The 26120-nt window shown below is 39.0% G+C and overlaps 2 protein-coding genes across 3 annotated transcripts in view; both read right to left on the bottom strand.

The window, feature by feature from the left end:
* Window positions 1-11826: 11826 nt before the first annotated feature.
* Window positions 11827-26120, bottom strand: part of LOC109569227 (olfactory receptor 4C12-like) — a 177282-nt gene continuing 162988 nt past the window's right edge. The window contains exons 2-4 of one of the 2 annotated variants that reach the window (XM_070804256.1): window positions 15984-16170; window positions 14943-15169; window positions 11827-13653 (exon numbers count right to left, since the gene is read on the bottom strand). In XM_070804256.1, the coding sequence (XP_070660357.1) occupies window positions 12680-13609 (930 nt within the window). In that variant the 5' untranslated portion in view covers window positions 13610-13653; window positions 14943-15169; window positions 15984-16170 and the 3' untranslated portion in view covers window positions 11827-12679. The remainder of the gene's footprint in view (window positions 13654-14942; window positions 15170-15983; window positions 16171-26120) is intronic. The other variant, XM_070804255.1, reaches the window with a different exon arrangement.
* Window positions 16197-26120, bottom strand: part of LOC109569237 (olfactory receptor 4C12-like) — a 30360-nt gene continuing 20436 nt past the window's right edge. Inside the window, exon 1 of the mRNA XM_070804254.1 lies at window positions 16197-26120. This exon is cut by the window's right edge and continues 20436 nt beyond it. The gene's annotated coding sequence lies outside the window, so the exon portion shown is untranslated.

The following is a 26120-nucleotide window of genomic DNA, read 5'->3' as shown; positions in this document are numbered from 1 at the left end:
CCCAGTAATCAATTTTCCAACTCAGTCTAAATGTACCGTGTGTATGTGTGTTGGTCACTTAGTCATGTCCAACTCTTTGTGACCCCATGGACTGTAGCCTGCCAGGCTCCTCTGTCCATAGAATTCTCCAGGTAATACTGGAGTGGGTTACCATTTCCTTCCCCAGGGAATCTTCCCCACCCGGGGATCAAACCTGGGCCTCCTGTGTTATAGACAGATTCTTTACCATCTTTGCTATCAGAGGGGTGTTCTCTGCCAGACTTTCTCCACCTGCACCCAAAATGGATTTTTCCTGCTTGCCCCTCAAGGCCTTAATCCCTTGTTCATGACTTTCAGTCAACCACCGCTGCAGTGGAAGGCTCCTGTCTTGCCACTTCCAGAGACATTTCATGCCTGTCAACCTCTTCAGAGATCATGAAATAGTTGTGGACCAAGGCAACTCAGTCAAACTTTTCCACCATTCAATGGACAGCAGCTACACCTTCTCCATAAGACTGAAATCCCAAGTTTGGGGAGATGCTCACATTCTAAATGTTCCTTCTTTGGATGCTCATCTCTCAGTGGAAGTCACTCTTTATAGAACTCATTACCTCCCTCCTTTTTAAAAAAGATTTATTTACTTATTTGGGCTGTGCTGAGTCTTTGGTGCTGCACCTGGGCTTTCTCTAGTTGCAGTCAGCTGGGGCTGCTCTCTGTTGCAGCACATGAGCTTCTCATTGCAGTGGCTTATCTTGTTGTGGAGCAAGGCTCTAGGGCACACAGGCTTCAGTGGTTGCAGTGCGTGGGCTCAGTAGTCGTGGTTCCCAGGCTCACAGGTTCAGTAGCTGTGGTACATGGGTTTAGTTGGTCTGAGGCATGTGGGATCTTCTTGCACCAGAGATCAATCAATGTCCCCTGCATTATATGGCAGATTTTTAACCATCAAACCACCAGGGAAGCCCTTATTACCCTTTTATAGATAATACCCCACTATAATTAATAATTGCATATGAAATTTTGCTATCCAAATTGCACTGTGGACTGTCTCCTGGCTGGAGCCTGACTGATACAGTATGTAAAATACCAAAGACTGCCAGCCTTAGGGGCAATGAGAAATAACATTACTTTTCACTGTACAACCAAGATGCAATAATCAGGAAAATTCCATAAAAGAATCTATATTGAGTCCAAAATAAATAAATACTAAACATGCTATTTTCAATAATAAGCAGTAACCAAGATCTCAGTGTTACATAATAAGACAATTTAATAGCAATTTTATATTCTAGATTCTTACCTTTTTGCTTCTGATGACATTTGAGATAAACAGATTATGTAGTTAGTTATAGTTCAGTCACTCAGTCAGGTCCGACTCTTTGCGACCCCATGGACTGCAGCACACCAGGCTTCCCAGTCCATCACCAGCTCCCAGAGTTTACCCAAACTCATGTCCATTGAGTCAGTGATGCCATCCAACATTCTCATCCTCTGTTGTCCCCTTCTTCCACCTTCAATCTTTCCCAGCATCATGGTCTTTTCAAATGAATCAGTTCTTCACATCAGGTGGCCAAAGTTTGGAGTTTCAGCTTCAACATCAGTCCTTCCAATGAACACCCAGGACTAATCTCCTTTAGGATGGACTGGTTGGATCACCTTGCTGTCCAAGGGACTCTCAAGAGTCTTCTCCAACACCACAGTTCAAAAGCATCAATTCTTCGGTGCTCAGCTTTCTTTATAGTCCAACTCTCACATCCATACATGACTACTGGAAAAACCGTAGCTTTAACTAGACCGACCTTTGTTGGGAAAGTAATGTCTATGCTTCTTAATATGCTCTTTAGGTTGGTCACAACTTTTCTTCCAAGGAGCAAGCGTCTTTTAATTTCATGGCTGCAGTCACTATCTGCATTGACTTTGGAGTCCCCAAAAATAAAGTCTGTCACTGTTTCTTTATCTATTTGCCATGAAGTGATGGGACCAGATACCATGATCTTAGTTTTCTGAATGTTGAGCTTTAAACGAGCTTTTTCATTCTCCTCTTTCACTTTCATCAAGAGGCTCTTTAGTTCTTCTTCACTTTCTGCCATAAGGGTGGTGTCATCTGCATATCTGAGGTTATTGATATTTCTCCCAGCAATCTTGATTCCAGCTTGTGCTTCATCCAGTCCAGGTTTTTGCATGATGTACTCTGCATATATGTTAAATAAGCAGGGTGACAATATGCAGCCTTGATGTACTCCTTTTCCTATTTGGAACCAGTCTGTTGTTTCATGTCCAGTTCTAACTGTTGCTTCTTGACCTGCATACAGATTTCTCAGGAAACTGGTCAGGTGGTCTGGTATTCCTGTCTTTTTAAGAATTTTCCACAATTTGTTGTGATCCACACAGTCAAAGGCTTTGGCATAGTCAGTAAAGCAGAAGCAGATGTTTTTCTGGAACTCTTGTGCTTTTTCAATGATCCAACAGATATTGGCATTTTCATCTCTGATACCTGTGCCTTTTCTAAATCCAGCTTGAACGTCTGGAAGTTCAAGGTTCATGTACAGTTGAAGCCTGGCTTGGAGAATTTTGAGCATCACTTTGCTAGCATGTGAGATGAGTGCAACTGTACGGTAGTGAGAGGGTAACAGGCAGGAAGGCCAGGGGTCTCCAAATGGAGGAAATAGCCTGCAAGTGTCAGACATTTTTATCTCTCTTAAGCGGCAGGAGGAAACAAACTAGCAATATTTTTTCCTTCTCTATACAAATTTAAAGGGAGGTTTCTCTTAAAATATTGTGTTGCCATAATGACACCCGCTTCGCCTGAAGTTAGCTATTCTCGAGTCTAGAGATAACCAATGCCTTTTTCTTATGGAAATGTTTGTCTTAAGCTATGCTAATGTACTATGCCTTTACCCCAAACTCTGTCTCCAAGTCAGTTCCGCCTCTTGGCCCAGAACCTACTTGACAAACCAGTATGGATATTGTTCCCCTAATCTATGTAAATGAAACTATTTGTATGGTGGTCTGCCCTTCTTCAAGATTCAAGTTAATCATTTTATGGCCCAGGATAAACCATTTGGTGCCAAGATTATCCCAAAATGCATCTTATGGGTGAGGGGCCTGGTTCCATTCTGAATTTTAAGACACTCCTTTCTTTCATTAACAGACTGCTAGTGACTATATAACATCCAGCTAAAGACTAGCAGGGGGGTACTCTTTCTGCCCCCTTCTGATGCCTATGTCAGAAGCTTTCTCTATCTCCTTTATACTTCAATAAAACTTTATTACACAAAAGCTCTGAGCGATCAAGCCTCGTCTCTGGCCCCGGATTGAATTCTTCTCCTCCGGGGGCCAAGAATCCCGGTGTATTCGCGTGATTCAACAACAACCTTTCAGTAGTCTGAGCATTCTTTGGCATTGCCTTTTTTTGGGATTGGCATGAAAACTGACCTTTTCCAGTCCTGAACATATCTAGAAGGTTTGACCCATAATTAAGACTCATACTTAATGGTGAAAAGCTGAAAGCTTACCTCATAAAATCAGAATATTCTCCCTTTCACCACTTCTATTTAATATTTTCCTGAAGGTTAATGTCAGAAAAAATAGACTAGAAATAGAAATAAAAGGCATACAAATTGGAAAGGAAGAAGTAAAATTATACTAACAAATGACATGATCTTATGTAGAAAAAAAATCTAAGGAATCCTCACACACACGAAGAAACTACTAGCATTAATACAAAATAACCTATATTTTGATATACTAGGAATTAATAGTCTCCAAACAAAATTAAGAAAATAAGTATGTTGACAGTACCATCAGAAACAATAAAATACTTATGAATAAATTTACCAAAATGGTGGATGAATTGTACACTAAAAACTAAAAAAAAATCACTAAAAGAAATTAAAGAAGACATAGGGTGACTCAGTGGGTAAAGAATCGCCTACAATGCAGGAGACACAGGAGACACAGGTTCGATACCTGGGTCAGGAAAATTCTCTGGAGAAGGAAATGGCAACCCACTCCATTATTCTTGCCTGGAGAATCCCTTGGACAAAGGAGCCTGGTGTGCTACAGTCTATGGGGTTGCATAGAGTCAGACATGAATGAAGCGACTGAGCACAGGTAAATATAAACGTATCCTGTATTCATAGCCTTGTAGACTTAATATAATTAAGATAACAATATCCCCTAGAGTGCATATTTAATACAATCTTTACCAAAAGCCATTTTATGCAAAAATGGAAATGCAAACACTAAAATTTGTGTGAAATTGTAGAGAAGTTTCATATGGAATTGTAAGAAATCCCAAATAATCAAAAAAAAAAAAAATCTGAAAAGTGAAGAATAAAGTTTGAGGATTTATACTTTCAATCTCAAAACTTAATGCAAAGGTATAGTTATTATGAGAACTAAAAGGATTTGTAGAAATGTGTGCCTCCAAGTTAGGTTAATGAAAAAATAAATATTATACATGTATCCTCACATATAAAAAATTATTTTCATTTTAAAATGTTAGAAGAAAATTTTGATTAAATTGTTATATAATATAATGTTTATATTTAGAGTACCAGTGTTTGTGACTTTTATCTTCATAAATCCAAACTGTTCATAAAAATCATAAACATGAATGACATTATCTCTGTTGATGACAATGATTAGCAATATGACAAAGTACAAAAAACATGCAGAAATGAGTTGATGATGGAAACAGGATGGCCTAAGGAACATGGATGCTTAGATGCTGAGAGAGATGAGATATATCTGATAAAATAACAGCTTTTTACATTTTTAATGACAATTAAAATTTCCCTGTGAAATAAAAAACTGAATTACAAGGGGAAAATATTTAACATAGGCAATGAAGTGTTATAAACAAAAGCAATGAAGTGTAATGTGATTGTTGTTATTATTGTTGTTCAGCCACTAAGTTGTGTCCAACTCTCTGCCATCCCATGGCCTGCAGCACACCAGTCTCCTCTGTCCTCCACTACCTCCTGGAGTTTGCTCACACTCGTGTCCATTTAGTCAACTGAGTAGAGACACCATTTATCAAGGCTGCTTAACTAATCTCTGGGACCATCTGATCATGCTCAGTGAGAATCTACATGAAGGTTTATAACCAATAACACCAGTTTCACTGACCTTGTCCCTGTACCAACTGGGCATTATTATTAATTCCTTACAATTATAGAATGAGTTGGAAAACACCACAGAGTTCTGCCCCATAAAATTCTCCAAGTTCTACTTTTTTCCTACTGCTCTGAAGTGTCTTGTGTGGCTTGGTGTCTGTTATCTATCTTGTTGACTTCTGTATGATTTTGCCTTTCTGCTGTGTTAAATTTCATTCACCTTTGGATATCATTTGTCCCTGGATGCTATTTATTTCAAATTTTTCCAAAGCTTCACCTTCTCTAGATATCCTGTCCCCATCCTGGTGCCAAACTCTGACTCTATAAGCTCTTTGACGATAGAGAAAAGACTAGACCCTTCATTTATACTTTGAAGAGTGTTCCACTTCTTCCCAGGTGGCACTACCTTCCCAGGTAAAGAACCCACCTGCAATGCAGGAGATATAAGAGACATGGGTTTGATCCCTGGGTCAGGAAAATCCCCTGGGGAAGGAAATGGCAACTCCATTCAGCTTTCTTGCCTAGAAAATTTGATGGACAGAAGAGCCTGATGGGCTACCGCCCATAGGGTAGCAAAGAGTCAGACATAACTGAAGCAACTTAGCACGCACACATATTTACTGATCCATGACAATTCAGAGTTAAAAGTTTTTTGTGCCTGTATCAATTTTCATTTTATGTATACATTGAAGCAATGTATAATTAGTATAATATAATGTGAATCACTTAATTCACATCCTCAACAACATCTGGTAGAGTTAGTCTTTATCTTTTTTTTAATTATGAAAGTATGATAGCACATGCACAAGAGACTTAGAAAATACAGAACAAAGTTACATATAGTTCCACTATATATTACAATTATTTTTAAACAGATATATTTAGATTTTTATTTGGAGTTTCAACATCAAACTCTCAAAGCATAATAAAATTAATAGGTAGAAAAGTAGAAGGACAAAGTATACCTGAAAAACACTATTAACCACTTCAGTATAATAAAGATTTATACAATTTTCACACAACAATGAAATACAAATTCTATTCAAGTTCCCATAGACTATAAACCAGAAGACATTGGAACATATCCAGGGGCATAAAACAGGGTTCAAAATTTTCATACTACAAAAGAATTGAAATCATACAGTCTGTTTTCTTATCAGTGTTGAATTATGCTGCTGCTACTGCTAAGTCATTTCAGTCGTGTCTGACTCTGTGCAGCCCCATAGATGGCAGCCCACCAGGCTCCCCCATCCCTGGGATTCTCCAGGCAAGAACACTGGAGTGGGTTGCCATTTCCTTCTCCAATGCATGAAAGTGAAAAAATTAAGTGAAGTCGCTCAGTCATGTCTGACTCCTAGCAACCCCATGGACTGCAGCCCACCAGGCTTCTCCGTCCATGGGACTTTCCAGGCAAGAGTACTGGAGTGGGTTGCCATTGCCTTCTCCTTGAATTATGCTAGAAATCAATATTAAAAGGTATTTGACAATAACCCACATAATTGCAAGGGCAATGTGACATTCACCAAGAGATCTTTGACTTAACCACTGAAAGCCTCAGAAAAGTTAAAAAACTGAGAAAGCACAGAGGGTGATTGCAGAGAAGAAAGCATTTACATGAGAAATTAATATCAAAGATTATTTGAAACCCCATGTTTCTGGAAATTGAATGCTCACCTTTAAATGATGGGAGGATCGAAGGAGTCGTTGATGATATTTAGTCTCTAAGCCATGTCCGAGTCTTTTGTGACCCCATGGACTATAGCCCACCAGGCTTTTCTGTTCATGGGATTTCCTAGGCAAGAATACTGAAGTGAGTTGCCATTTACTTCTCCAGGACATCTTCCTGACCCAAGGATCGACCCAGGGATCGAACCTGGATCTCCTGCATTGCAGATGGATGATTTACTGATGAGCCATCTGGGAAGCCCATCTAAGAATCCATAACAAGGAAAATTAGAAAATATTTCCAACAGAATAATTCACTTAAAATATTGATAATAGTTCCATTTATTCTGCCATCTAGTATTACTACTAAAAGTCTGGAAATTGCATTATCTTCAGTTCAGTTGAGTCACTCGGTCGTGTCTGACTCTTTGCGACTCCATGAATCGCAGCACGCCAGGCCTCCCTGTCCATCACCAACTCCCAGAGTTCACTCAGACTCACGTCCATCGAGTCAGTGATGCCATCCAGCCATCTCATCCTCTGTCGTCCCCTTCTCCTCCTGCCCCCAATCCCTCCCAGCATCAGAGTCTTTTCCAATGAGTCAACTCTTCACATGAGGTGGCCAAAGTACTGGAGTTTCAGCTTTAGCATCATTCCTTCCAAAGAAATCCCAGGTCTGATCTCCTTCAGAATGGACTGGTTCGATCTCCTTGCAGTCCAAGGGACTCTCAAGAGTCTTCTCCAACACCACACTTCAAAAGCATCAATTCTTCGGCCCTCAGCCTTCTTCAGAGTCCAACTCTCAATTCCATACATGACCACAGGAAAAACCATAGCCTTGACTAGATGGACCTTTGTTGGCAAAGTAATGTCTCTGCTTTTGAATATGCTATCTAGGTTGGTCATAACTTTCCTTCCAAGGAGTAAGCGTCTTTTAATTTCATGGCTGCAGTCACCATCTGTAGTGATTTTGGAGCCCAGAAAAATAAAATCTGACACTGTTTCCTCTGTTTCCCCATCTATTTCCCATGAAGTGATGGGACCAGATGCCATGATCTTCGTTTTCGGAATGTTGAGCTTTAAGCCAACTTTTTCACTCTCCTCTTTCACTTTCATCAAGAGGCTTTTGAGTTCCTCTTCACTTTCTGCCATAAGGGTGGTGTCATCTGCATATCTGAGGTTATTGATATTTCTCCCGGCAATCTTGATTCCAGCTTGTGTTTCTTCCAGCCCAGCATTTATCATGATGTACTCTGCATATAAGTTCAATAAGCAGGGTGACAATATACAGCCTTGATGTACTCCTTTTCCTATTTGGAACCAGTCTGTTGTTCCATGTCCAGTTCTAACTGTTGCTTCCTGACCTGCATACAGATTTCTCAAGAGGCAGGTCAGGTGGTCTGGTATTCCCATCTCTTTCAGAATTTTCCACAGTTGATTGTGATCCACACAGTCAAAGGCTTTGGCATAGTCAATAAAGCAGAAATAGATGTTTTTTGGAACTCTCTTGCTTTTTCAATGATCAAGCTGATGTTGGCAATTTGGTCTCTGGTTCCTCTGCCTTTTCTAAAACCAGCTTGAACATCAGGAAGTTCACAGTTCATGTATTGCTGAAGCCTGTCTTGGAGAATTTTGAGCATTACTTTACTAGCATGTAAGATGAGTGCAATTGTGCGGTAGTTTGAGCATTCTTTGGCATTGCCTTTCTTTGAGATTGGAATGAAAACTGACCTTTTCCAGTCCTGTTGCCACTGCGGAGTTTTCCAAATTTGCTGGCATATTGAGTGCAGCACTTTCATAGCATCATCTTTCAGGATTTGAAATAACTCAACTGGAATTCCATCACCTCCACTAGCTTTGTTCATAGTGATGCTTTCTAAGGCCCACTTGACTTCACATACCAGGATGTCTGGCTCTAGGTCAGTGATCACACCATCTGGTGTGACCCAGTGATTATCTAGGTAGTGAAGATCTTTTTTGTACAGTTCTTCTGTGTATTCTTGCCACCTCTTCTTAATATCTTCTGCTTCTGTTAGGTCCATAACATTTCTGTCCTTTATCGAGCCCATCTTTGCATGAAATGTTCCCTTGGTATCTCTAATTTTCTTGAAGAAATCTCTAGTCTTTCCCATTCTGTTGTTTTCCTCTATTTCTTTACATTGATCACTGAGGAAGGCTTTCTTATCTCTTCTTGCTATTCTTTGAAACTCTGCATTCAGATGCTTATATCTTTCCTTTTCTCCCTTGCTTTTCACTTCTCTTCTGTTCACAGCCATTTGTAAGGCCTTCTCAGACAGCCATTTTGCTTTTTTGCATTTATTTTCCATGGGGATGGTCTTGATCCCTGTCTCCTGTACAATGTCACGAGCCTCCGTCCATAGTTCATCAGGTACTATATCTATCAGATCTAGGCCCTTAAATCTATTTCTCACTTCCACTGTATAATCATAAGGGATTTGATTAAGGTCATACCTGAATGGTCTAGTGGTTTTCCCTACTTTCTTCAATTTCAGTCTGATTTTGGCAATAAGGAGTTCATGGTCTGAGCCACAGTCAGCTCCTGATCTTGTTTTTGTTGACTGTATAGAGCTTCTCCATCTTTGGCTGCAAAGAATATAATCAATCTGATTTCGGTGTTGACCATCTGGTGATGTCCATGTATAGAGTCTTCTCTTGTGTTGTTGGAAGAGGGTGTTTGTTATGACCAGTGCATTTTCTTGGCAAAACTCTATTAGTCTTTGCCCTGCTTCATTCCATATTCCAAGGCCAAATTTGCCTGTTACTCCAGGTGTTTCTTGACTTCCTACTTTTGCATTCCAGTCCCCTATAATGAAAAGAACATCTTTTTTGGGTGTTAGTTCTAAAAGGTCTTGTAGATCTTCATAGAACCGTTCAACTTCAGCTTCTTCAGCATTACTGGTTGAGGCATAGACTTGGATTACTGTAATATTGAATGGTTTGCCTTGGAAACAAACAGAGATCATTCTGTCATTTTTGAGATCGCATCCAAGTACTGCATTTCGGAATCTTTTGTTGACCATGATGACTACTCCATTTCTTCTGAGGGATTCCTGCCTGCAGTAGTAGATATAACAGTCTGAGTTAAATTCACCCATTCCAGTCCATTTTAGTTTGCTGATTCTTAGAATGTCGACATTCACTCTTGCCATCTCTTGTTTGACCACTTCCAATTTGCCTTGATTCATGGACCTGACATTCCAGGTTCCTATGAAATATTGCTCTTTACAGCATCAGACCTTGCTTCTATCACCAGTCACATCCACAGCTGGGTATTCTTTTTGCTTTGTCTCCTTCCCTTCATTCTTTCTGGAGTTATTTCTCCACTGATCTCCAGTAGCCTATCGGGCACCTACTGACCTGGGGAGTTTCTCTTTCAGTAGCCTATCATTTTGCCTTCTCATACTGTTCATGGGGTTCTCAAGGCAAGAATACTGAAGTGGTTTGCCATTCCCTTCTCCAGTGGGCCACATTCTGTCAGATCTCTCCACCATGACCCACCCATCTTGGGTTGCCCCACGGGCATGGCTTAGTTTCATTGAGTTAGACAGCGCTGTGGTCCTAGTGTGATTAGATTGACTTGTTTTCTGTGAGTATGGTTTCAGTGTGTCTGCCCTCTGATGCCCTCTTGCAACATCTACCGTCTTACTTGGGTTTTTCTTACCTTGGGCGTGGGGTATCTCTTCACGGCTGCTCCAGCAAAGCGCAGCCGTTGGTCCTTATCTTGGACGAGGGGTATTTCCTCACCACCGCCCTTCCTGACCTTCAATGTGGGATAGCTCCTCTAGGCCCTCCTGTGCCCACGCAGCCACCTCTAAGCAGCCACCACTAATAAGTATTATCTTAGTGATTTAAAAAAAATTTTTTGATGAGGCTTGAAACTTTTGACCCAATTCTGAGAAATACTATGTTGTAAAGGAAAAAAAAAACACAAAACCCACAGGAAATTAACATGTGATACAGTATTATTAATTAAAGTACAGATTTTGTTCAAGTTCCCAAAATTTTATGCTAGCACCCATTAGTTGTTTTCATACCTTTTAAAAATTTCACATTCTATTTAGTTGCATTGAGAAGCTTCAGCTGCATGCAACAGATTCTAATAAATTCTCTTTTCATTTTATTCCATTACAGAGCTAAAAGTTTAAATAACAAAGATGCTTAAATCTGTTCTACAATAACCACCTGCAAGTGATTGTTCATCTCTGTTTGTTCATCTTTACTGAAAAGATTAATGAGATCAGTGATCACTCAGTTAGTTGGTCAGTGTTATCTGACTTTTTTGCAACCCCATGGGCTGTAGCCCACAAACTCCTCTCTCCATGGAATTTTCCAGGCAAGAATACTGGAGTGGGTTGTGTTTTCTGCCAACCTTGCCCCACCTACACCCAAAATGGTTTTTTCTGCTTGCCACTCAAGGTCATATTTCCTTGCTCATGAGCCTCAGCCAACCAGCACTGCAGTGAAAGTCTCCATCTCGCCAGTCCCAGAAACATTTCATGCCTGCCAGCCTCTGTTCAGCCATCGTGAATTATTTCTTGCTCAAGGCAATCCAGTTAAAATTTCCCACCATTCAATGGGCAACAACTACACCTTCTCCATAAGACTAGAATCCCAACATTCTAAATATGTTACTTCCTTGTAAATTCATCTCTCAGCCCCAGGTCCTTCTTTAGAGAGCTCATTCAGTTCAATTTAGTTCAGTCGCTCAGTCGTGTCCGACTCTTTGCGACCCCATGAGTTGCAGCATGCCAGGCCTCCCTGTCCATCACCAACTCCCGGAGTTCACCCAAACCTACGTCCATCAAGTCGGTGATGCCGTGTAGCCATCTCATCCTCTGTCACCCCCTTTTCCTCCTGCCCCCAATCCATCCCAGCATCAGAGTCTTTTCCAATGAGTCAACTCTTCTCATGAGGTGGCCAAAGTACTGGAGTTTCAGCTTTAGCATCATTCCTTCCAAAGAAATGGTGGACTACAATCCATGGAGTTGCAAGAGAGTCAGACACGACTTGGTGACTAAATGAAAACAGCTATTAATTGGTCACCAAGTCGTGTCTGACTCTCTTACAACTCCATGGATTGTAATCCACCAGGCTGCTCTGTCAATGGGGTTTCCCATCAAGTGCACTGGAGTGGGTTGTCATTTCCTTCTCCAGGGGATCTTCCCAACCCAGGGGTCAAATCCATGTCTCTTGCATTGGGAAGAGAATTTTTACCACCCAGCCACCAGGGAAGCCCTTTGTAGTTAATACCCTGATACAATTATTTATTGTATGTGAACTCTTTCTATTCAAACTGCACTGTGGTCTGTCTCCTGGCTGGACCTCAACTGATACCATATGTAAAATAACAAACACAATGCCAGCCTTATAAGCATTTGAGAAACACTATTTCTTTTCACTGTACAACAAAGATTCAATGAACAAGAAAATTCCACAAAAGAATTTATATTGAGTTCAAAAAAAAAAGAATATTTTTAACATTTTATTTTCAATAATCAGTAGTAACCAACAACTCCATGTTACATAATAAGACAATTTGAATACCAATCCAATATTCTAGGTTCTTAGCTTGTAGCTTCTGAAGACATTTGAGATCATCAGATAATAGATAAATATTGAATAAAAAGCATTAAGTTGTGATGAGGAGAGTGTGGGATGGGAGAAAGTAAACCTGGATTCCAGTCTAAACTTAAGGTCTGTGCTTAAGTTGTTGTTCAGTCCCTAAGTCCAATACTTTGCAACCTCATGGACTGCAGCATGCCAGGCACTTCTGTCATTCAGTGGATATCTGCAGTTATTATTCAGTCCCTTTTAGAGTCAACGTATTCATCTATAGATCAAGAGGATTGGAGGAAATTATCTGTTTTACTTCTACCTATAAAGTTCAGTGAATCTCTTTAATCACTATCTGCAGTCACTTTCTTTCTCCAGTGCTTCTTCATAGCATTTTTTACCTCAGCATTTCTGAGGGTATAGATTAAAGGATTTAACATAGGGGCCACCATAGTGTAAAAGACAGCAACAGCTTTATCAATGGGCAGAGTGGTGACTGGGCGAAGATACACAAAGATACAGGGCACGAAAGACAAAACAACTACTGTGATGTGAGAGACACACGTAGAGAGGGTTCTGTGCCTCCCCTCCAAACTGTATGCCCTTAGGGAATGCAAGATGACTACATAGGAAACCAACAGGAGCAGGAAGTTTAACAGGCAGATGAACCCACTGTTGGCAGCAACAAAGAGACCAAGGATGTGGGTGTCCACACAGACAAGTTTCAACAAAGGGTACAAGTCACACATGAAGTGGTCTATGACATTGGGGCCACAGAAGGGCAGCCGGACTGTAAAGACGACCTGAATGGTTGCGTGGACAAATCCTCCAGTCCAGGCCACCCCCAGCAGGAGGACGCACAACCTGTGGCTCATGATGGCCGTGTAGTGCAGAGGTTTGCAGATGGCCACGTAGCGGTCATAGGCCATCTCTGTGAGCAGGATGATCTCAGTAGCACCAAAAATGTGTTCTGCATAGACTTGAGCCATACACCCATTAAACGAGATTGTCTTGATCTCTTGAAGGGAGTCCACAATCAACTTAGGAGCTGAAGAAGAAGAGTAAATTGTGTCTATCAAGGAAAGATGGGTCAGGAAGAAGTACATGGGGGAGTTCAGAGCCTGGCTGGTGGTAATGGTAACCACAATGAGCAGGTTGCCTGAGAGGGTTACCATGTACAAGACCAAAAACACCACAAACACTATTTTTTGCATTTGGGGGTTCTGTGTAAGACCTACTAGAATGAACACAGTCACATTCCTTTCATTCGCCATCTATGTGGTGTGGGTAATAAAAACTCTGGCAAGGAACACTTTACCTTTAAAAAAGAAAGAAAGAAAAAGGGAATATAAAAGAATGAATTACTACAAAACACTACCTTTTAACAGTACTCTGACAATATCACAATGATTCCTTCTTTTCCCCAAACTGTCCAGGAACACATGGACCAAAATTTCTCTTAGTTGACTCTCTTAGATTTTTTTTTTTACATTTTTTTAATAGTTTTCAAAATTCTGGAGCTTGCCTTACTAATTTTAATCAGAAAATACATGTTTTTTTCTTGGAGCCTTAGGTTGAAACAGTGAATTCTTTAATTGAATGGTATATGTATGGGAAAAGAAACATAGGAAGCTGTGTACTGGCACATTGTGGGACCCCAAAATATATTATCTGAATATAGTAATATTTGAGGAAATCACTTTAATGTACTCATAAAGTTATTGTTATAAGTTCACTAAATGAACATAGAATGAGGGTCTCACTGGACTCTAACAGCTTTTAGAGGATCAGGGAAGGGGTAAGTCTGCCCTAGTTGCCCCATGGACCACTTTTAATCATCCTAGATACTGTCTTTAGTCTACCATCTAAAAATTATTGATCACTAGTTTTAACATAGGCCATTAATACTAACAGGTAATAAGCCAAGTCTCAGTAATCAACCAGATCACTTTAATGCAAAGTCTATTTCCATTTACTTGATGAGGAATATATATATTAGTCAAGCCCACTTTAAGGTAATATATACAGCTAAGTGGGTTTCCCAGATGGCACTAGTGGTAAAGAACCTGTATGCCAATGCAGAAGACATAAAAGACATCAAGACCCAGGTTTGATCCCTAGCTTGGGAAGATCCCCTGGAGAAGGGCATGCCAATCCACTCCAGAATGCTTGTCTGGAGAATCCCACGGACATAAGAGCCTGGTTGGCAACAGTCCATAGGTTTGCAAAGAGTTGGACATGCCTGAAGTAACTTAGCAATATGCATACAACTAAGTATTGTCATTATTAATCTTTGCATTTTACAATAACTAAGATTTCATTATTCTCTTTATATTTATGTATTTTTAAAGAAAAAAGGCAATGAAAGGTAAAATGAATTGTCTATGTTACAAGTGGGCAAGGTACATAATGAGGTAACTCTTCCAACGAAGTTACTCAGTCTTGTCCGACTCCTTGTGATCCAATGGACTGTAGCCTACCAGGCACCTCTGTCCATGGGATTTTCCAGGCAAGAGTACTGGAGTGGGTTGCCATTTCCTTCTCCAGGGGATCTTCCAGGCCCAGGGATCGAACCCAGGACTCCCACATCGCAGGCAAATGCTTTACCATCTGAGCCACCAGGGAAGCCCCAGATTCTCTGCACCAGGGAACTCTTCCAGATGATCCCACAAACTCTTCATTGAGAGGATAGCTTTAGAGTCCCAAGCCCCAGGATAGTGGGCTCTCTTCTGGATAGCCCAGGGCATCAGAGAATCCTTCCAGGGACAAGGACACTTGAGAAGAAAGTCTGCATACACTTCTAATTGCCAACTCTTCTCTAGACAAGATGACACCTGGGAGAACCAAGAACCAACTGATATATTTTTATGCTTTCCCAATGGTCTGTACCAAAGGTTGGATTTCATGATCAAAATCAGACAGAAAATCCCAAACTTAACTCATTCATTCTCATTATTTCACTTTTTACCTCAGCTTCTTGCAAACTTTGAAGAAGTTGGCTTTAAAATAGTTCTCTTTTACCAATTTATGTCAGCTCCCTTCATCCCACACAATTTCATCCCACACAACACAATAGCCAACTCACAAACAAAACAACCTGGCCTATGTCAAACTCAGTGGACATTTTTGATGTCCTCTGTTAATTGACAGACACAAACACAGGATAATTTTCGGTTTTGTTCGTTTTTTGTCTTAATCCAAAGACCAATTCTGTTCCTATTTCCATTCATATTCTCTAATATTCATAATTTTGGAAAAATAAGAAATGGACAAAAGTTACAGACAGCAAAATAATCTTGACCTTCCATAAAATGGCAAGCAGACTGCAACTGAGAGGTAAGAACTTCAGCAAACAAACTACTTAAGCAGGGAAATCTTTGTTTACTTGCTTAAATTCAATATACTCAAACATTGGTTACTGCACTTTTACTATGTCTGCTTTTTCTCAATCTTTATAGAATGCAGAGATTTATTTTTACACCATGGCATTCCTATAACTGTTAGCTTTGTTGAGTTTCACAATGTACTAGGCATTACACTAAATATTTACATGTACGTGGTCTTCAAAATGATCCTTGTGAGGTTGATGTACTGTTGACTGATTTTAAAGAAAAAGAAACTGTGGTTAGAAGAAGATAAATGACTTACCCAAAGCAATAATGATGAAAACCCTAATAGAGAAGACTGGATTCAAATTCAGGATGCCTGCATCCAGCTCTCTACCACTCAGTGCCTCTCCAGGAGGAACCCAGTTTACTTCTGGGAATCAGCAATGCCAGAGTTTAGACATGGCCACCGGTGACCACATGAAATCCATGGCAGTTCTTTTGCTAACCTGTGAAATATAGTGAAAGATGTTAATGGGATCCAGGGTCAATTGGACAAGACCTAGAATTCTGTAAACAAAAAATCTCCCAGTACTTTGCATTTCATCATCTCATCAGTTCGGTTAAGTTCAGACACTCAGTCGTGTCCGACTCTTTGAGACCCCATGGACTGCATGTAGCATGCCAGGCCTCCCTGTCCATCACCAACTCCGCAGCTTGCTCAAATTCATGTTCATCGAGTCAGTGATTCCATCCAACCATCTCATCCTCTGTTGTCCCCTTCTCCTCCTGCCTTCAATCTTTCCCAGCATCAGGGTCTTTTCAAATGAGTCAGTTCTTTGTATCAGGTGGCCAAACTATTGGAGTTTAAGCTTCAGCATCAAATCTTCCAATGAATATTCAGGACTGATTTCCTTTAGGATTGACCGGTTTGATCTCCTTGCAGTCCAAGGGACTCTCAAGAGTCTTCTGCAATCCCACAGTTTAAAAGCATCAATCTTTGGCACTCAGCTTTCTTTATGTTCCAACTCTCTCTCTTTTTTTTTTTTTTTTTTTGGACTTTATGCATATTTTTTTTTCAGGCAATAATTAAAATTTTATTGGACCACAGCTATGCTTATACAGTTACATATTGTCTCTGGCTGTTTCTTTTTCTTTTTTTTTTTTTTTAATTTTAATTGGAGGCTAATCACTTTACAATATTGTGGTGATTTTTGCCATACATTCACATGAATCAGCCATGGGTGTACATCCTGAACCCCCCTCCCACCTCCCTCCCCATCCCATCCCTCAGGGTCATCCCAGTGCACCAGCCCTGAGCACCCTGTTTCATGCATCGAACCTGGACTGGTGATCTAGTTCACATATGATAATATATATGTTTCAATGCTATTCTCTCAAATCATCCCACCCTTGCCTTCTCCCACAGAGTCCAAAAGTCTGGTCTTTACATCTGTGTCTCTTTTGCCGTCTCGCATATAGGGCCATCATTACCATCTTTCTAAATTCCATATATATGTGTTAGTATACTGTATTGGTGTTTGTTTTTTCTGTTTTACTTCCCTCTGTATAATAGGCTCCAGTTTCATCCACCTCATTAGAATTGATTCGAATGTATTCTTTTTAATGGCTGAGTAATATTCCACTGTGTATATGTACCACAGCTTTCTTATCCATTCATCTGCCAATGGACATCTAGGTTGCTTCCATGTCCTGTCTATTGTAAACAGTGCTGCAATATGTTCCAACTCTCACATCCATACATGACCACTGTAAAAATCATAGCTTGACTAGACAGACCTATGTTTGCAAAGTAGTGTCTCTGCTTTTTAATATGCTCTCTAGGTTGGTCATAGCTTTTCTTCCAAGGAGGAAGCATCTTTTAATTTCATGGATATAGTCACCATCTTCAGTGATTTGGAACCCAAAAAAATTAAATCTGTCACTATTTCCATTGCTTCCCCATCTATTTGCCATGAAGTGATGGGACCAAATGTCATGATCCTCTTTAAAGATGAGGAAACTGAGACCCAGAGAAAAACACAGCTAACTGATCAGTAGTACACAAGAATCCAAGTCTTCTAAAGCCCAAAACAGTATTTTTTTTTCCACAGCACCACTTCTTACTCTGTTAAGACACCTTAATGTGACTGCATACAAGGGGGAAAAAATCACCATAGGGTGACAAAGAGAATTAGCTTTCATCTCTCATATTTAGCAAGACCTGTTTTGACTCTCTAAGAAAAAGATGTAAGTCTAAGGTCGTGTGTGTGTGTGTGTGTGTGTGTGTGTGTGTGTGTGTTCAGCTATGTCCAGGTCTTTGTGACCCCATGGACTCCAGTCCGCCAGGCTCCTCTGTCCATTGAATTTTCCAGGCAAGAACACTGGAGTGGGTTGCCATTTCCTACTCCAGAGGATCTTCCCAACCCAGGGATCAAACCTGCATCTCTTGCATATCTTGTATTGGCAAGTGGATTCTTTACCACTGAGCCACCAGGGAAGTCCAGTTCAGGGATACAGAAATTCAATCATGCTACTGGGACCACATCCGCTGAAACAAAAATAAGATCTAACAAGATCCACCAAAGTTTGAATAGAATTAGAATAAAATAGCCTTTGAGCTTGGAGTTTAATAAAGACTCCCAATCACAGCAGAGAGCACATTTTTAATGCCATATTTTAATTCATTTTCTCTTAGGATCTCGGTTTTGAAACTGGGCTTTTTCTTAAAAAAAAAAAAAAAAAGAATCCAAATGCTGTCCTTCTCTCTCCCATGATGCTCCATGGGAATCCATAAATCATAAACCTATCCCTTAATAATTATAGTTAAACCCATAAACAGTGAGCAAAATGAATATTTCTGCAAAATATCCTTAAACATCTAAAACCATCAGTATTCGAAAGGAAAACTTTAATGATTTTAACTCTAAACCTCTTAGAATAAAATGAAAATGTAAAAACAAGATTAAAGATCAACAGTGCTAGTTAACTTACTGTGGTGGGCTCTGTCCTTAAGAAGAATGATCAATGTACTCAGGAATAAGAAATAATCATTATTTGTAGCTGCTCAAACACCATGTCATGTAATGGAAGTTTCTCAAGTGTTCCCACTGACTGGACAATTCTACAGGAACCAGAGAATGTCAAGATGGCACAGATTTATTCAAACAGATTCAGCACACATTTGCAAAGCTCCAGTGCCTTGGAGATTCACATCAAAGGAAAATAAAATGCTATGATAAATTTGAAACCCAAACTTCTTAGATACTAAAGAGAATCCTCTGATCTTTAGAACTTTGAGTCATGATTCCACAACAAGAAATACAAATATTTCATTACTTAATAAACTCCTCTTATTCTGCTCTTAAAATAAGAAAACAGCTTCTTCTTGAATCTTAGTATTTAGAGAGGATACTGAGAATGTTAAAGGACTGATTTTTCTATTAATATCTAAGGCTTTGTCCCCCTAGGAATTAATTAACTCTGTTTTTTTCCCCTAACTTTTGCCTTAGAAACAGATATTGAGGAGAATTTGTCCACAAACAATACATCTTCACCTGATTGGTTCTTTTCCATGAACTGCAAACTAATATAGCAACAGTTTTCATTCCTGATTGGAAATTTGGGTGAGAAAGCAACTCTCATATAAGCCCTTGGGTATCATGAACTGAGACATAGAAGATAGTAAATGCTATGTGAACAACTCCATGGGGTTTCATTGAGGTTGCATACCTCTGAAAACATTTCCTCACTAACTGAGGTCACCAAAAGTGGGTAAGATTCTGAATCAATGTCTCACTTGTACTATAAACACATCAGGACAAGTGCTATATATAGGAACCTTGTGAGTAGACATATTTTCTGGCAGTGTGACATCTAGAGTTGGAGAACAAATGGAGGTTAAAATTCTACCAACACTTCTGGTGTAGAAATACAGAAAGATATCATCTTATGCCATCTTGCTGACTATTTTAGACTTTTGGGAATTCTATTGGTCATTCAATAAAAGAAATCTACCTAGGCAAACAGATTTTTTCAAATTTTGTTCACATGTATTATCCTCAGGAGTGCTACACATATTTTTAGCAAATACTCTGAAGCCTAGAGGAGAGGGTTTAAGTCATGTTATATGACTTGATACAGCTATTATATTTAAGTGTATGGCTAGGCAGTGGATGGAGAACTGAGGAAAATAGTAATAATAGTATAATCATGTCAATAAATTTTTCTGGCCACAGGATTATGAAGCTAGAAATCAACTATAGGGGGGGAAAAAAAAGCCTGAAAAAGCAAGTGGAGGCTAAACAAGACAATACCAAACAACCAATGAATCACTGAAAGAAGAAGTTTTAAAATGCCTGAAGACAAATTAAGACAAAAGTGAAATGACCTAGAATCTATGCATGCATGCTAAGTCACTTCAGTCATGTCTGACTCTGTGTGACCCTATGGACCATAGCCACCATCCTCTGTTCATGGGGGTTCTCCAGGCAAGAATACTGGAGCAGGTTGCCATGCCCTCTTCCAGGTATCTACAGAATGTAGAAGTAGATCTAAGAGGGAAGTTTAGAGCAATAGAAGCCTACTTCAGGAAAGAGGAGAAATTTCAAATAACAATCTAACTATTCACCTAAATGAAATAGAAAAAGAAAATAGACAAATTCTGAAGTTAGTAGAAGGAAAGAAGTCATAAAGATCAGAGTAGAAATATATGGGAAAAGAGACTAAAAATTAAAAAATAATAATAATGAAACGAAGACCTGGTTCTTTGAAAAAATAAGCAAAATTGGCAAAACTTTAGCCAGACTCATCAAGGTCCAAATCAATAAAAACAAAAAATTTAAAATGAGAAGTTACAAATAACCCCACAGAAACCAAAAAAGATGATAAGAGGTTACTACAAACAATTATACGCCAATAAAATAAACAACTTAGAAGAAATGGATAAATTTCTAGACATGCATAATCCTACAAGACTGAACCAGTAAAAAACAGGAAATATGATCATATAAATTAAAAGTAATTAAATTAAATCCATAATTTAAAAAAAATTAAAGCTATGGTGACTCAGATGGTAAAGAATCTGCCTGCAGTACAGGACACTGGGGTTCAATTACTGGGTTGGAAAGATCACCTGGAGGAGAAAATGGCAACCCACTCCAGTATTCTTGCCTGGAGAATTCCACGGACAGAGGAGCCTGGCAGTCTACAGTTCATAGGGTCACAAAGAGTCAGGCATGACTGAGCAACTAACACACACTTTCAATTTTGAAAAAAATAAAAGTCCAGGACCAGATTTCTTCACAGGTAAGTTCTACCAAACATTTAGTGAAGAGTTAACACCTGTCTTTCTGAAACTATTTCAAAAAATTTACAGAGAAAGGGATGGTTCTGAACTCATTCTCTGAGGCCTGCATCACCCAAAATCAGGCAAAGATATCACAAAAGAAGAGAAAATTATAGGCCAATATACTGATGAACCTAGATGCAAAATTCTTCAACAAAATATTAGCAACTAAATTCAATATAAGTTGAAAGGATCATATACCATGATCAAATATCATTTATCCCAGAGATACAAGGATACTTCAATATCAATAAAGCAATCAATGTGATATACCATGTTAACAAACAGAAATAAAAATTATTTAATCATCTTAGTATAGGCAAAGAAAGCTTTTGACAAAACTTTCACCCATTTGTGACAAAAACTCTTCAGAAGGTAGGCAGAGAGGAAACATATCTCAATGTAATAAAGGCCGTTCATGATAATACCACAGCTAACATTATACTTAGTGTATAATGCTATACACTGTGTATACTCAGAAAGTATTTCCTCTAAGATACGGAAAAGAGACAAGGATGTTCACTCTTGCCACATTTATTATTTGTTGGAAGTTCTAGCCATAGAAATAGGAGAAAAGAAATAAAAGAAATCCAATTTAGAAAGTAAGAAGTAAAACTCTCACTGAAGTTGAAAATACAAAATATATAAGAAATCTTTGAAAAGCTACTAGAGCTCATCATTGAATTTGTAAAGTTTCAGAATACAAAATTAATATACAGAAATCTGTTGCATTTCTTCAACACACTAGCAACAAACCATCAGAAACAGAAATTAAGAGAACAATCCAATTTATAATCACATGATAAAGAATAAAATACTGAGGAATAAATCTATCTAAGGAGGTAAAATATCTGGACTTGGTAAGCTATAATAAACTGATGAAAGAAATTGACTCTACAAACACATGGAAATATATATCATGTTCATGAATTGGAAGAATTAATATTATTAAAATCACAATATTATTCAAGGCTCGATGAAATCTCGGCCAAAATACCAATGCTATTTTTAACAGAACTAGAACAAATAGTCCTAAAATTTATATAAAATTTATATGACAACACCCTGAATAGTCAGAGCAGTCTTGAGAAAGAACCAAGTGGAAGTAGCACACTCCTGATTTCAAACTATACTACAAAGCTATAGCAATCAAGCAGTATGACACAAACATAAAAACAAATACCATGATATTAGAAGATACAAACTACTATATATAAAATAGATGAAAACAAGGTCCTACTGTATTGCACAGGAAAATATATTTAAAATCCCAAAGAAAGGCAATGCCAAAGAATGCTCAAACTACCGCACAATTGCACTCATCTCACACGCTAGTAAAGTAATGCTCAAAATTCTCCAAGCCAGGCTTCAGCAATATATGAACCGTGAACTTCCAGATATTCAAGCTGGATTTAGAAAAGGCAGAGGAACCAGAGATCAAATTGCCAACACCCACTGCATCATGGAAAAAGGAAGAGAGTTCCAGAAAAACATCTATTTCTGCTTTATTGACTATGCCAAAGTCTTTGACTATGTGGATCACAATAAACTGTGGAAAGTACTGAAAGAGATGGGAATACCAGACCACCTGACTTGCCTCTTGAGAAACCTATATGCAGGTCAGGAAGCAACAGTTAGAACTGAACATGGAACAACAGACTGGTTCCAAATAGGAAAAGGAGTATGCCAAGGCTGTACATTGTCACCCTGTTTATTGAACTTATATGCAGAGTACATCATGAGAAGCGCTGGGCTGGAAGAAGTACAAGCTGGAATCAAGATTGCCGGGAGAAATATCAATAACCTCAGATATGCAGATGACAACACCCTTATGGCAGAAAGTGAAGAGGGACTAAAAAACCTCTTGATAAAAGTGAAAGAGGAGAGTGAAAAAGTTGGCTTAAAGCTCAACATTCAGAAAACGAAGATCATGGCATCTGGTCCCATCACTTCATGGGAAATAGATGGGGAAACAGTGGAACCATGTCAGACTTTATTTTGGGGGGGCTCCAAAATCACTGCAGATGGTGACTGCAGCCAGGAAATTAAAAGACACTCCTTGGAAGAAAAGTTATGACCAACCTAGATAGCATATTCAAAAGCAGAGACATTACTTTGCCAACAAAGGTCCATTTAGTCAAGGCTATGGTTTTTCCAGTGGTCACGTATGGATGTGAGAGTTGGACTGTGAAGAAAGCTGAGTGCCAACGAATTGATGCTTTTGAACTGTGGTGTTGGAGAAGACTCTTGCAAGTCCCTTGGACTGCAAGGAGATCCAACAAGTCCATTCTAAAGGAGATCAGCCCTAGGATTTCTTTGGAAGGAATGATGCTAAAGCTGAAACTCCAGTACTTTGGCCACTTCATGCGAAGAGTTGACTCATTGGAAAAGACTCTGATGCTGGGAGGGATTGGGGGCAGGAGGAGAAGGGAACGACAGAGGATGAGATGGCTGGATGGCATCACTGACTCGATGGACGTGAGTCTGAGTGAACTCCGGGAGTTGGTGATGGACAGTGAGGCCTGGCGTGCCGCGATTCATGGGGTTGCAAAGAGTCGGACATCACTGAGCGACTGAACTGAACTGAACTGAATAAGTCATAATGGAAAATAATACGATATAACTGAATCACTTTGCTGTACATCAGAAATTAACAGGACATCATAAATCAACTATACATCTACTTTAAAACAGAAAAATGTTGTGTATATATATATATGTGTGTGTATGTGTGTGTGTGAATTAGTCACTCAGTTGTATCTGACTCTGTGACCCCATGAACTATAGCCCACTGGGCTTCTCTGTCCATGGAATTCTCCAGGCAAGAATACTGGAGTGGGTAGCCATTTCCTTCTCCAGGGCATCTTCCCAACCTCGGAATCACACCCAGGTCTTCTGCATTGGCAGGCAGATCCTTTTACCATCTGAGTTAATATATAGTGAGGAGAACAAATATTTCTGTAAAATATCCTAAACCATGTAAAAAGTAATCTCCCATAAATTGTCAGAAAATAAAGCTTTACTGATTTTAATTGCAAACTCTTGAAGAACATGGAAATGTGAAAACTGGTTTATAAATCAATGTCTAGTTCACCTTCTGTGGTTGCTTCCATAGTTAAGGAGAATACCCAAGGTATTCAGGAATAAGAAATAACCAATGCATGTAATGTCATATCATGTATATTTCTCAAGTTCCCACTGATTGGACAATTCTACAGGATGCAGAGAATGTCAAGATGACACAAATTTATTCAAATAGATTCAGTAAGCATTTCAAAACTCCAATGCCTTGGAAAGTCAAGTCAAAGGAAAAGAAAATACTATGTTGAATTTGAAGCCCAAAGTCTTATGATCTAAGAGAAATCTGATATTGAGCTCCTAGTCTATGGCTACAGAACAAGAAACACAAATATTTCTGATACTTAATAAGCTCCTCTTATTGTGTTCTTAAAATGAGAAAACAGCTTCTTCCTCAGTTTTAATATTTAGAGAGGGTTCCCTGGTGGCTCAGACGGTAAAGCGTCTGCCTACAATGCAGGAGATCTGGGTTCAATCCCTGGGTCAGGAAGATCTCCTGGAGAAGGAATGGCAACCCACTCCAGTATTCTTGCCTGGAAAATCCCATGGATGGAGAAGCCTGGTAGGCTACAGTCCATGGGGTTGCAAAGAGTCAGACACGACTGAGCTACTTCACTTTCTTCATGAGAATATCAAAGGACATATCTTTCCATTTAAGGTTTTATCCTCCCAGGAATTAATTATCTTAATTATTTTTAAAACATTTTATCCTAGAAGCAAATACTTGGAAGAAGCCATCCATGAATAACATATCTTCACCCAATTGTTTCTTTCTCTTGCACTTTAAAATGTTAGCAGACTACATCCCTGATGAGAAAATAGGAACTCTTTCATGACTTGATTCCATGGTGAAACCACATCACAGGTCCACATACTGGAATTATGCCACCTTACAAGTCACATGATATTCAGTTTTCTTAACAATCCAGGTTCATGTAAAGAGGCCTCCCACATGCTAAGTTTCCAAGTGCAAATAATTTAATTGCCCACTCAAGAATGGATGATTCGTAAACATGTTTCTCCAGAATGTCTGCTTCTAGGACAAAGTCTTTCCATTAAACAGGGATAATTAACTCCTGGGAGAGAAACAGCAGCTGCAAGACAAGGTCCCTGGACTCGATGGAAACCTCTTAAATAGTAATAAAGGACAAGGTGGAAATGGTTGGTCTTGTAATTCACTTCTCCAAAGCAAGATTCATCATGAGCAGAGTGAACCACTGGAATACACTTCCTCCACACTCTCTGCCTCTTGTTCTGTGGATTATTATTTAAGATAATTTCTCTTTTGTGCTGCAAGTGAACCCACTCTAAATTCAAACAAGAATAGAGGTTACAAACAGGTTTTCTGTGAAGAATTTTGAGACTTCATATTAGGTGGAAAGATTTCGATTTCTAAGAAGGCTTTCTTTATTAACAGGTTTTTTGAGATGTAGTCAATTTACCCAAAACAAGTGCACGTGTTCGATGTAAAAATTTCGTTAACAACTCTTCATTTGACAACTAGCTATATGAATAGGCTCTAACCAAGTGTGAAATTTTTCATACTGAAAGTTGTTTATAATAAGAATTAGTCATTTTGAATACAAGATTGTGTTTTGAACGTGTTTGGAGAGATGTTTCTCCCCAAACATCACTAAGATCATTTAACAGAGCTAAGGTACATTTAACAATAGTGCTGATGCTTATTATAGATTCTCACTTTCCATATATAGTACTCATATTTTCAACACTTTTCAGATATAATATTAATAATAAAATATCTCATCTTCATTCTAATTTTCCAAAAAATAATATGATCCACTCAACTTGAAAGTTGACAATTTTGAGGCTTAAGGAGTTTAAGCAAACTTTAAGAGCTCACTTCTCTGATACTAATAACAATGCTTTGCCATAGACACCTCCTTTAGTAATCAAAACTATCAATGACAATTAAAGCAAAATTTAAATATACTTCCAATACACAAAATGGGAAATTACAAACATTAAATGACATAAATCATCAGTCTTTCCATCAAGCACAAACATGAGGACCCT

The sequence above is a fragment of the Bos indicus genome, chromosome 15 (genome assembly GCF_029378745.1).
Source record: "Bos indicus isolate NIAB-ARS_2022 breed Sahiwal x Tharparkar chromosome 15, NIAB-ARS_B.indTharparkar_mat_pri_1.0, whole genome shotgun sequence".
NCBI classification, from domain to species: Eukaryota; Metazoa; Chordata; class Mammalia; order Artiodactyla; family Bovidae; genus Bos; species Bos indicus.
The sequence above is the reverse complement of the archived record's forward strand: the minus strand, read 5'-3'. Positions and strand labels throughout refer to the sequence as shown.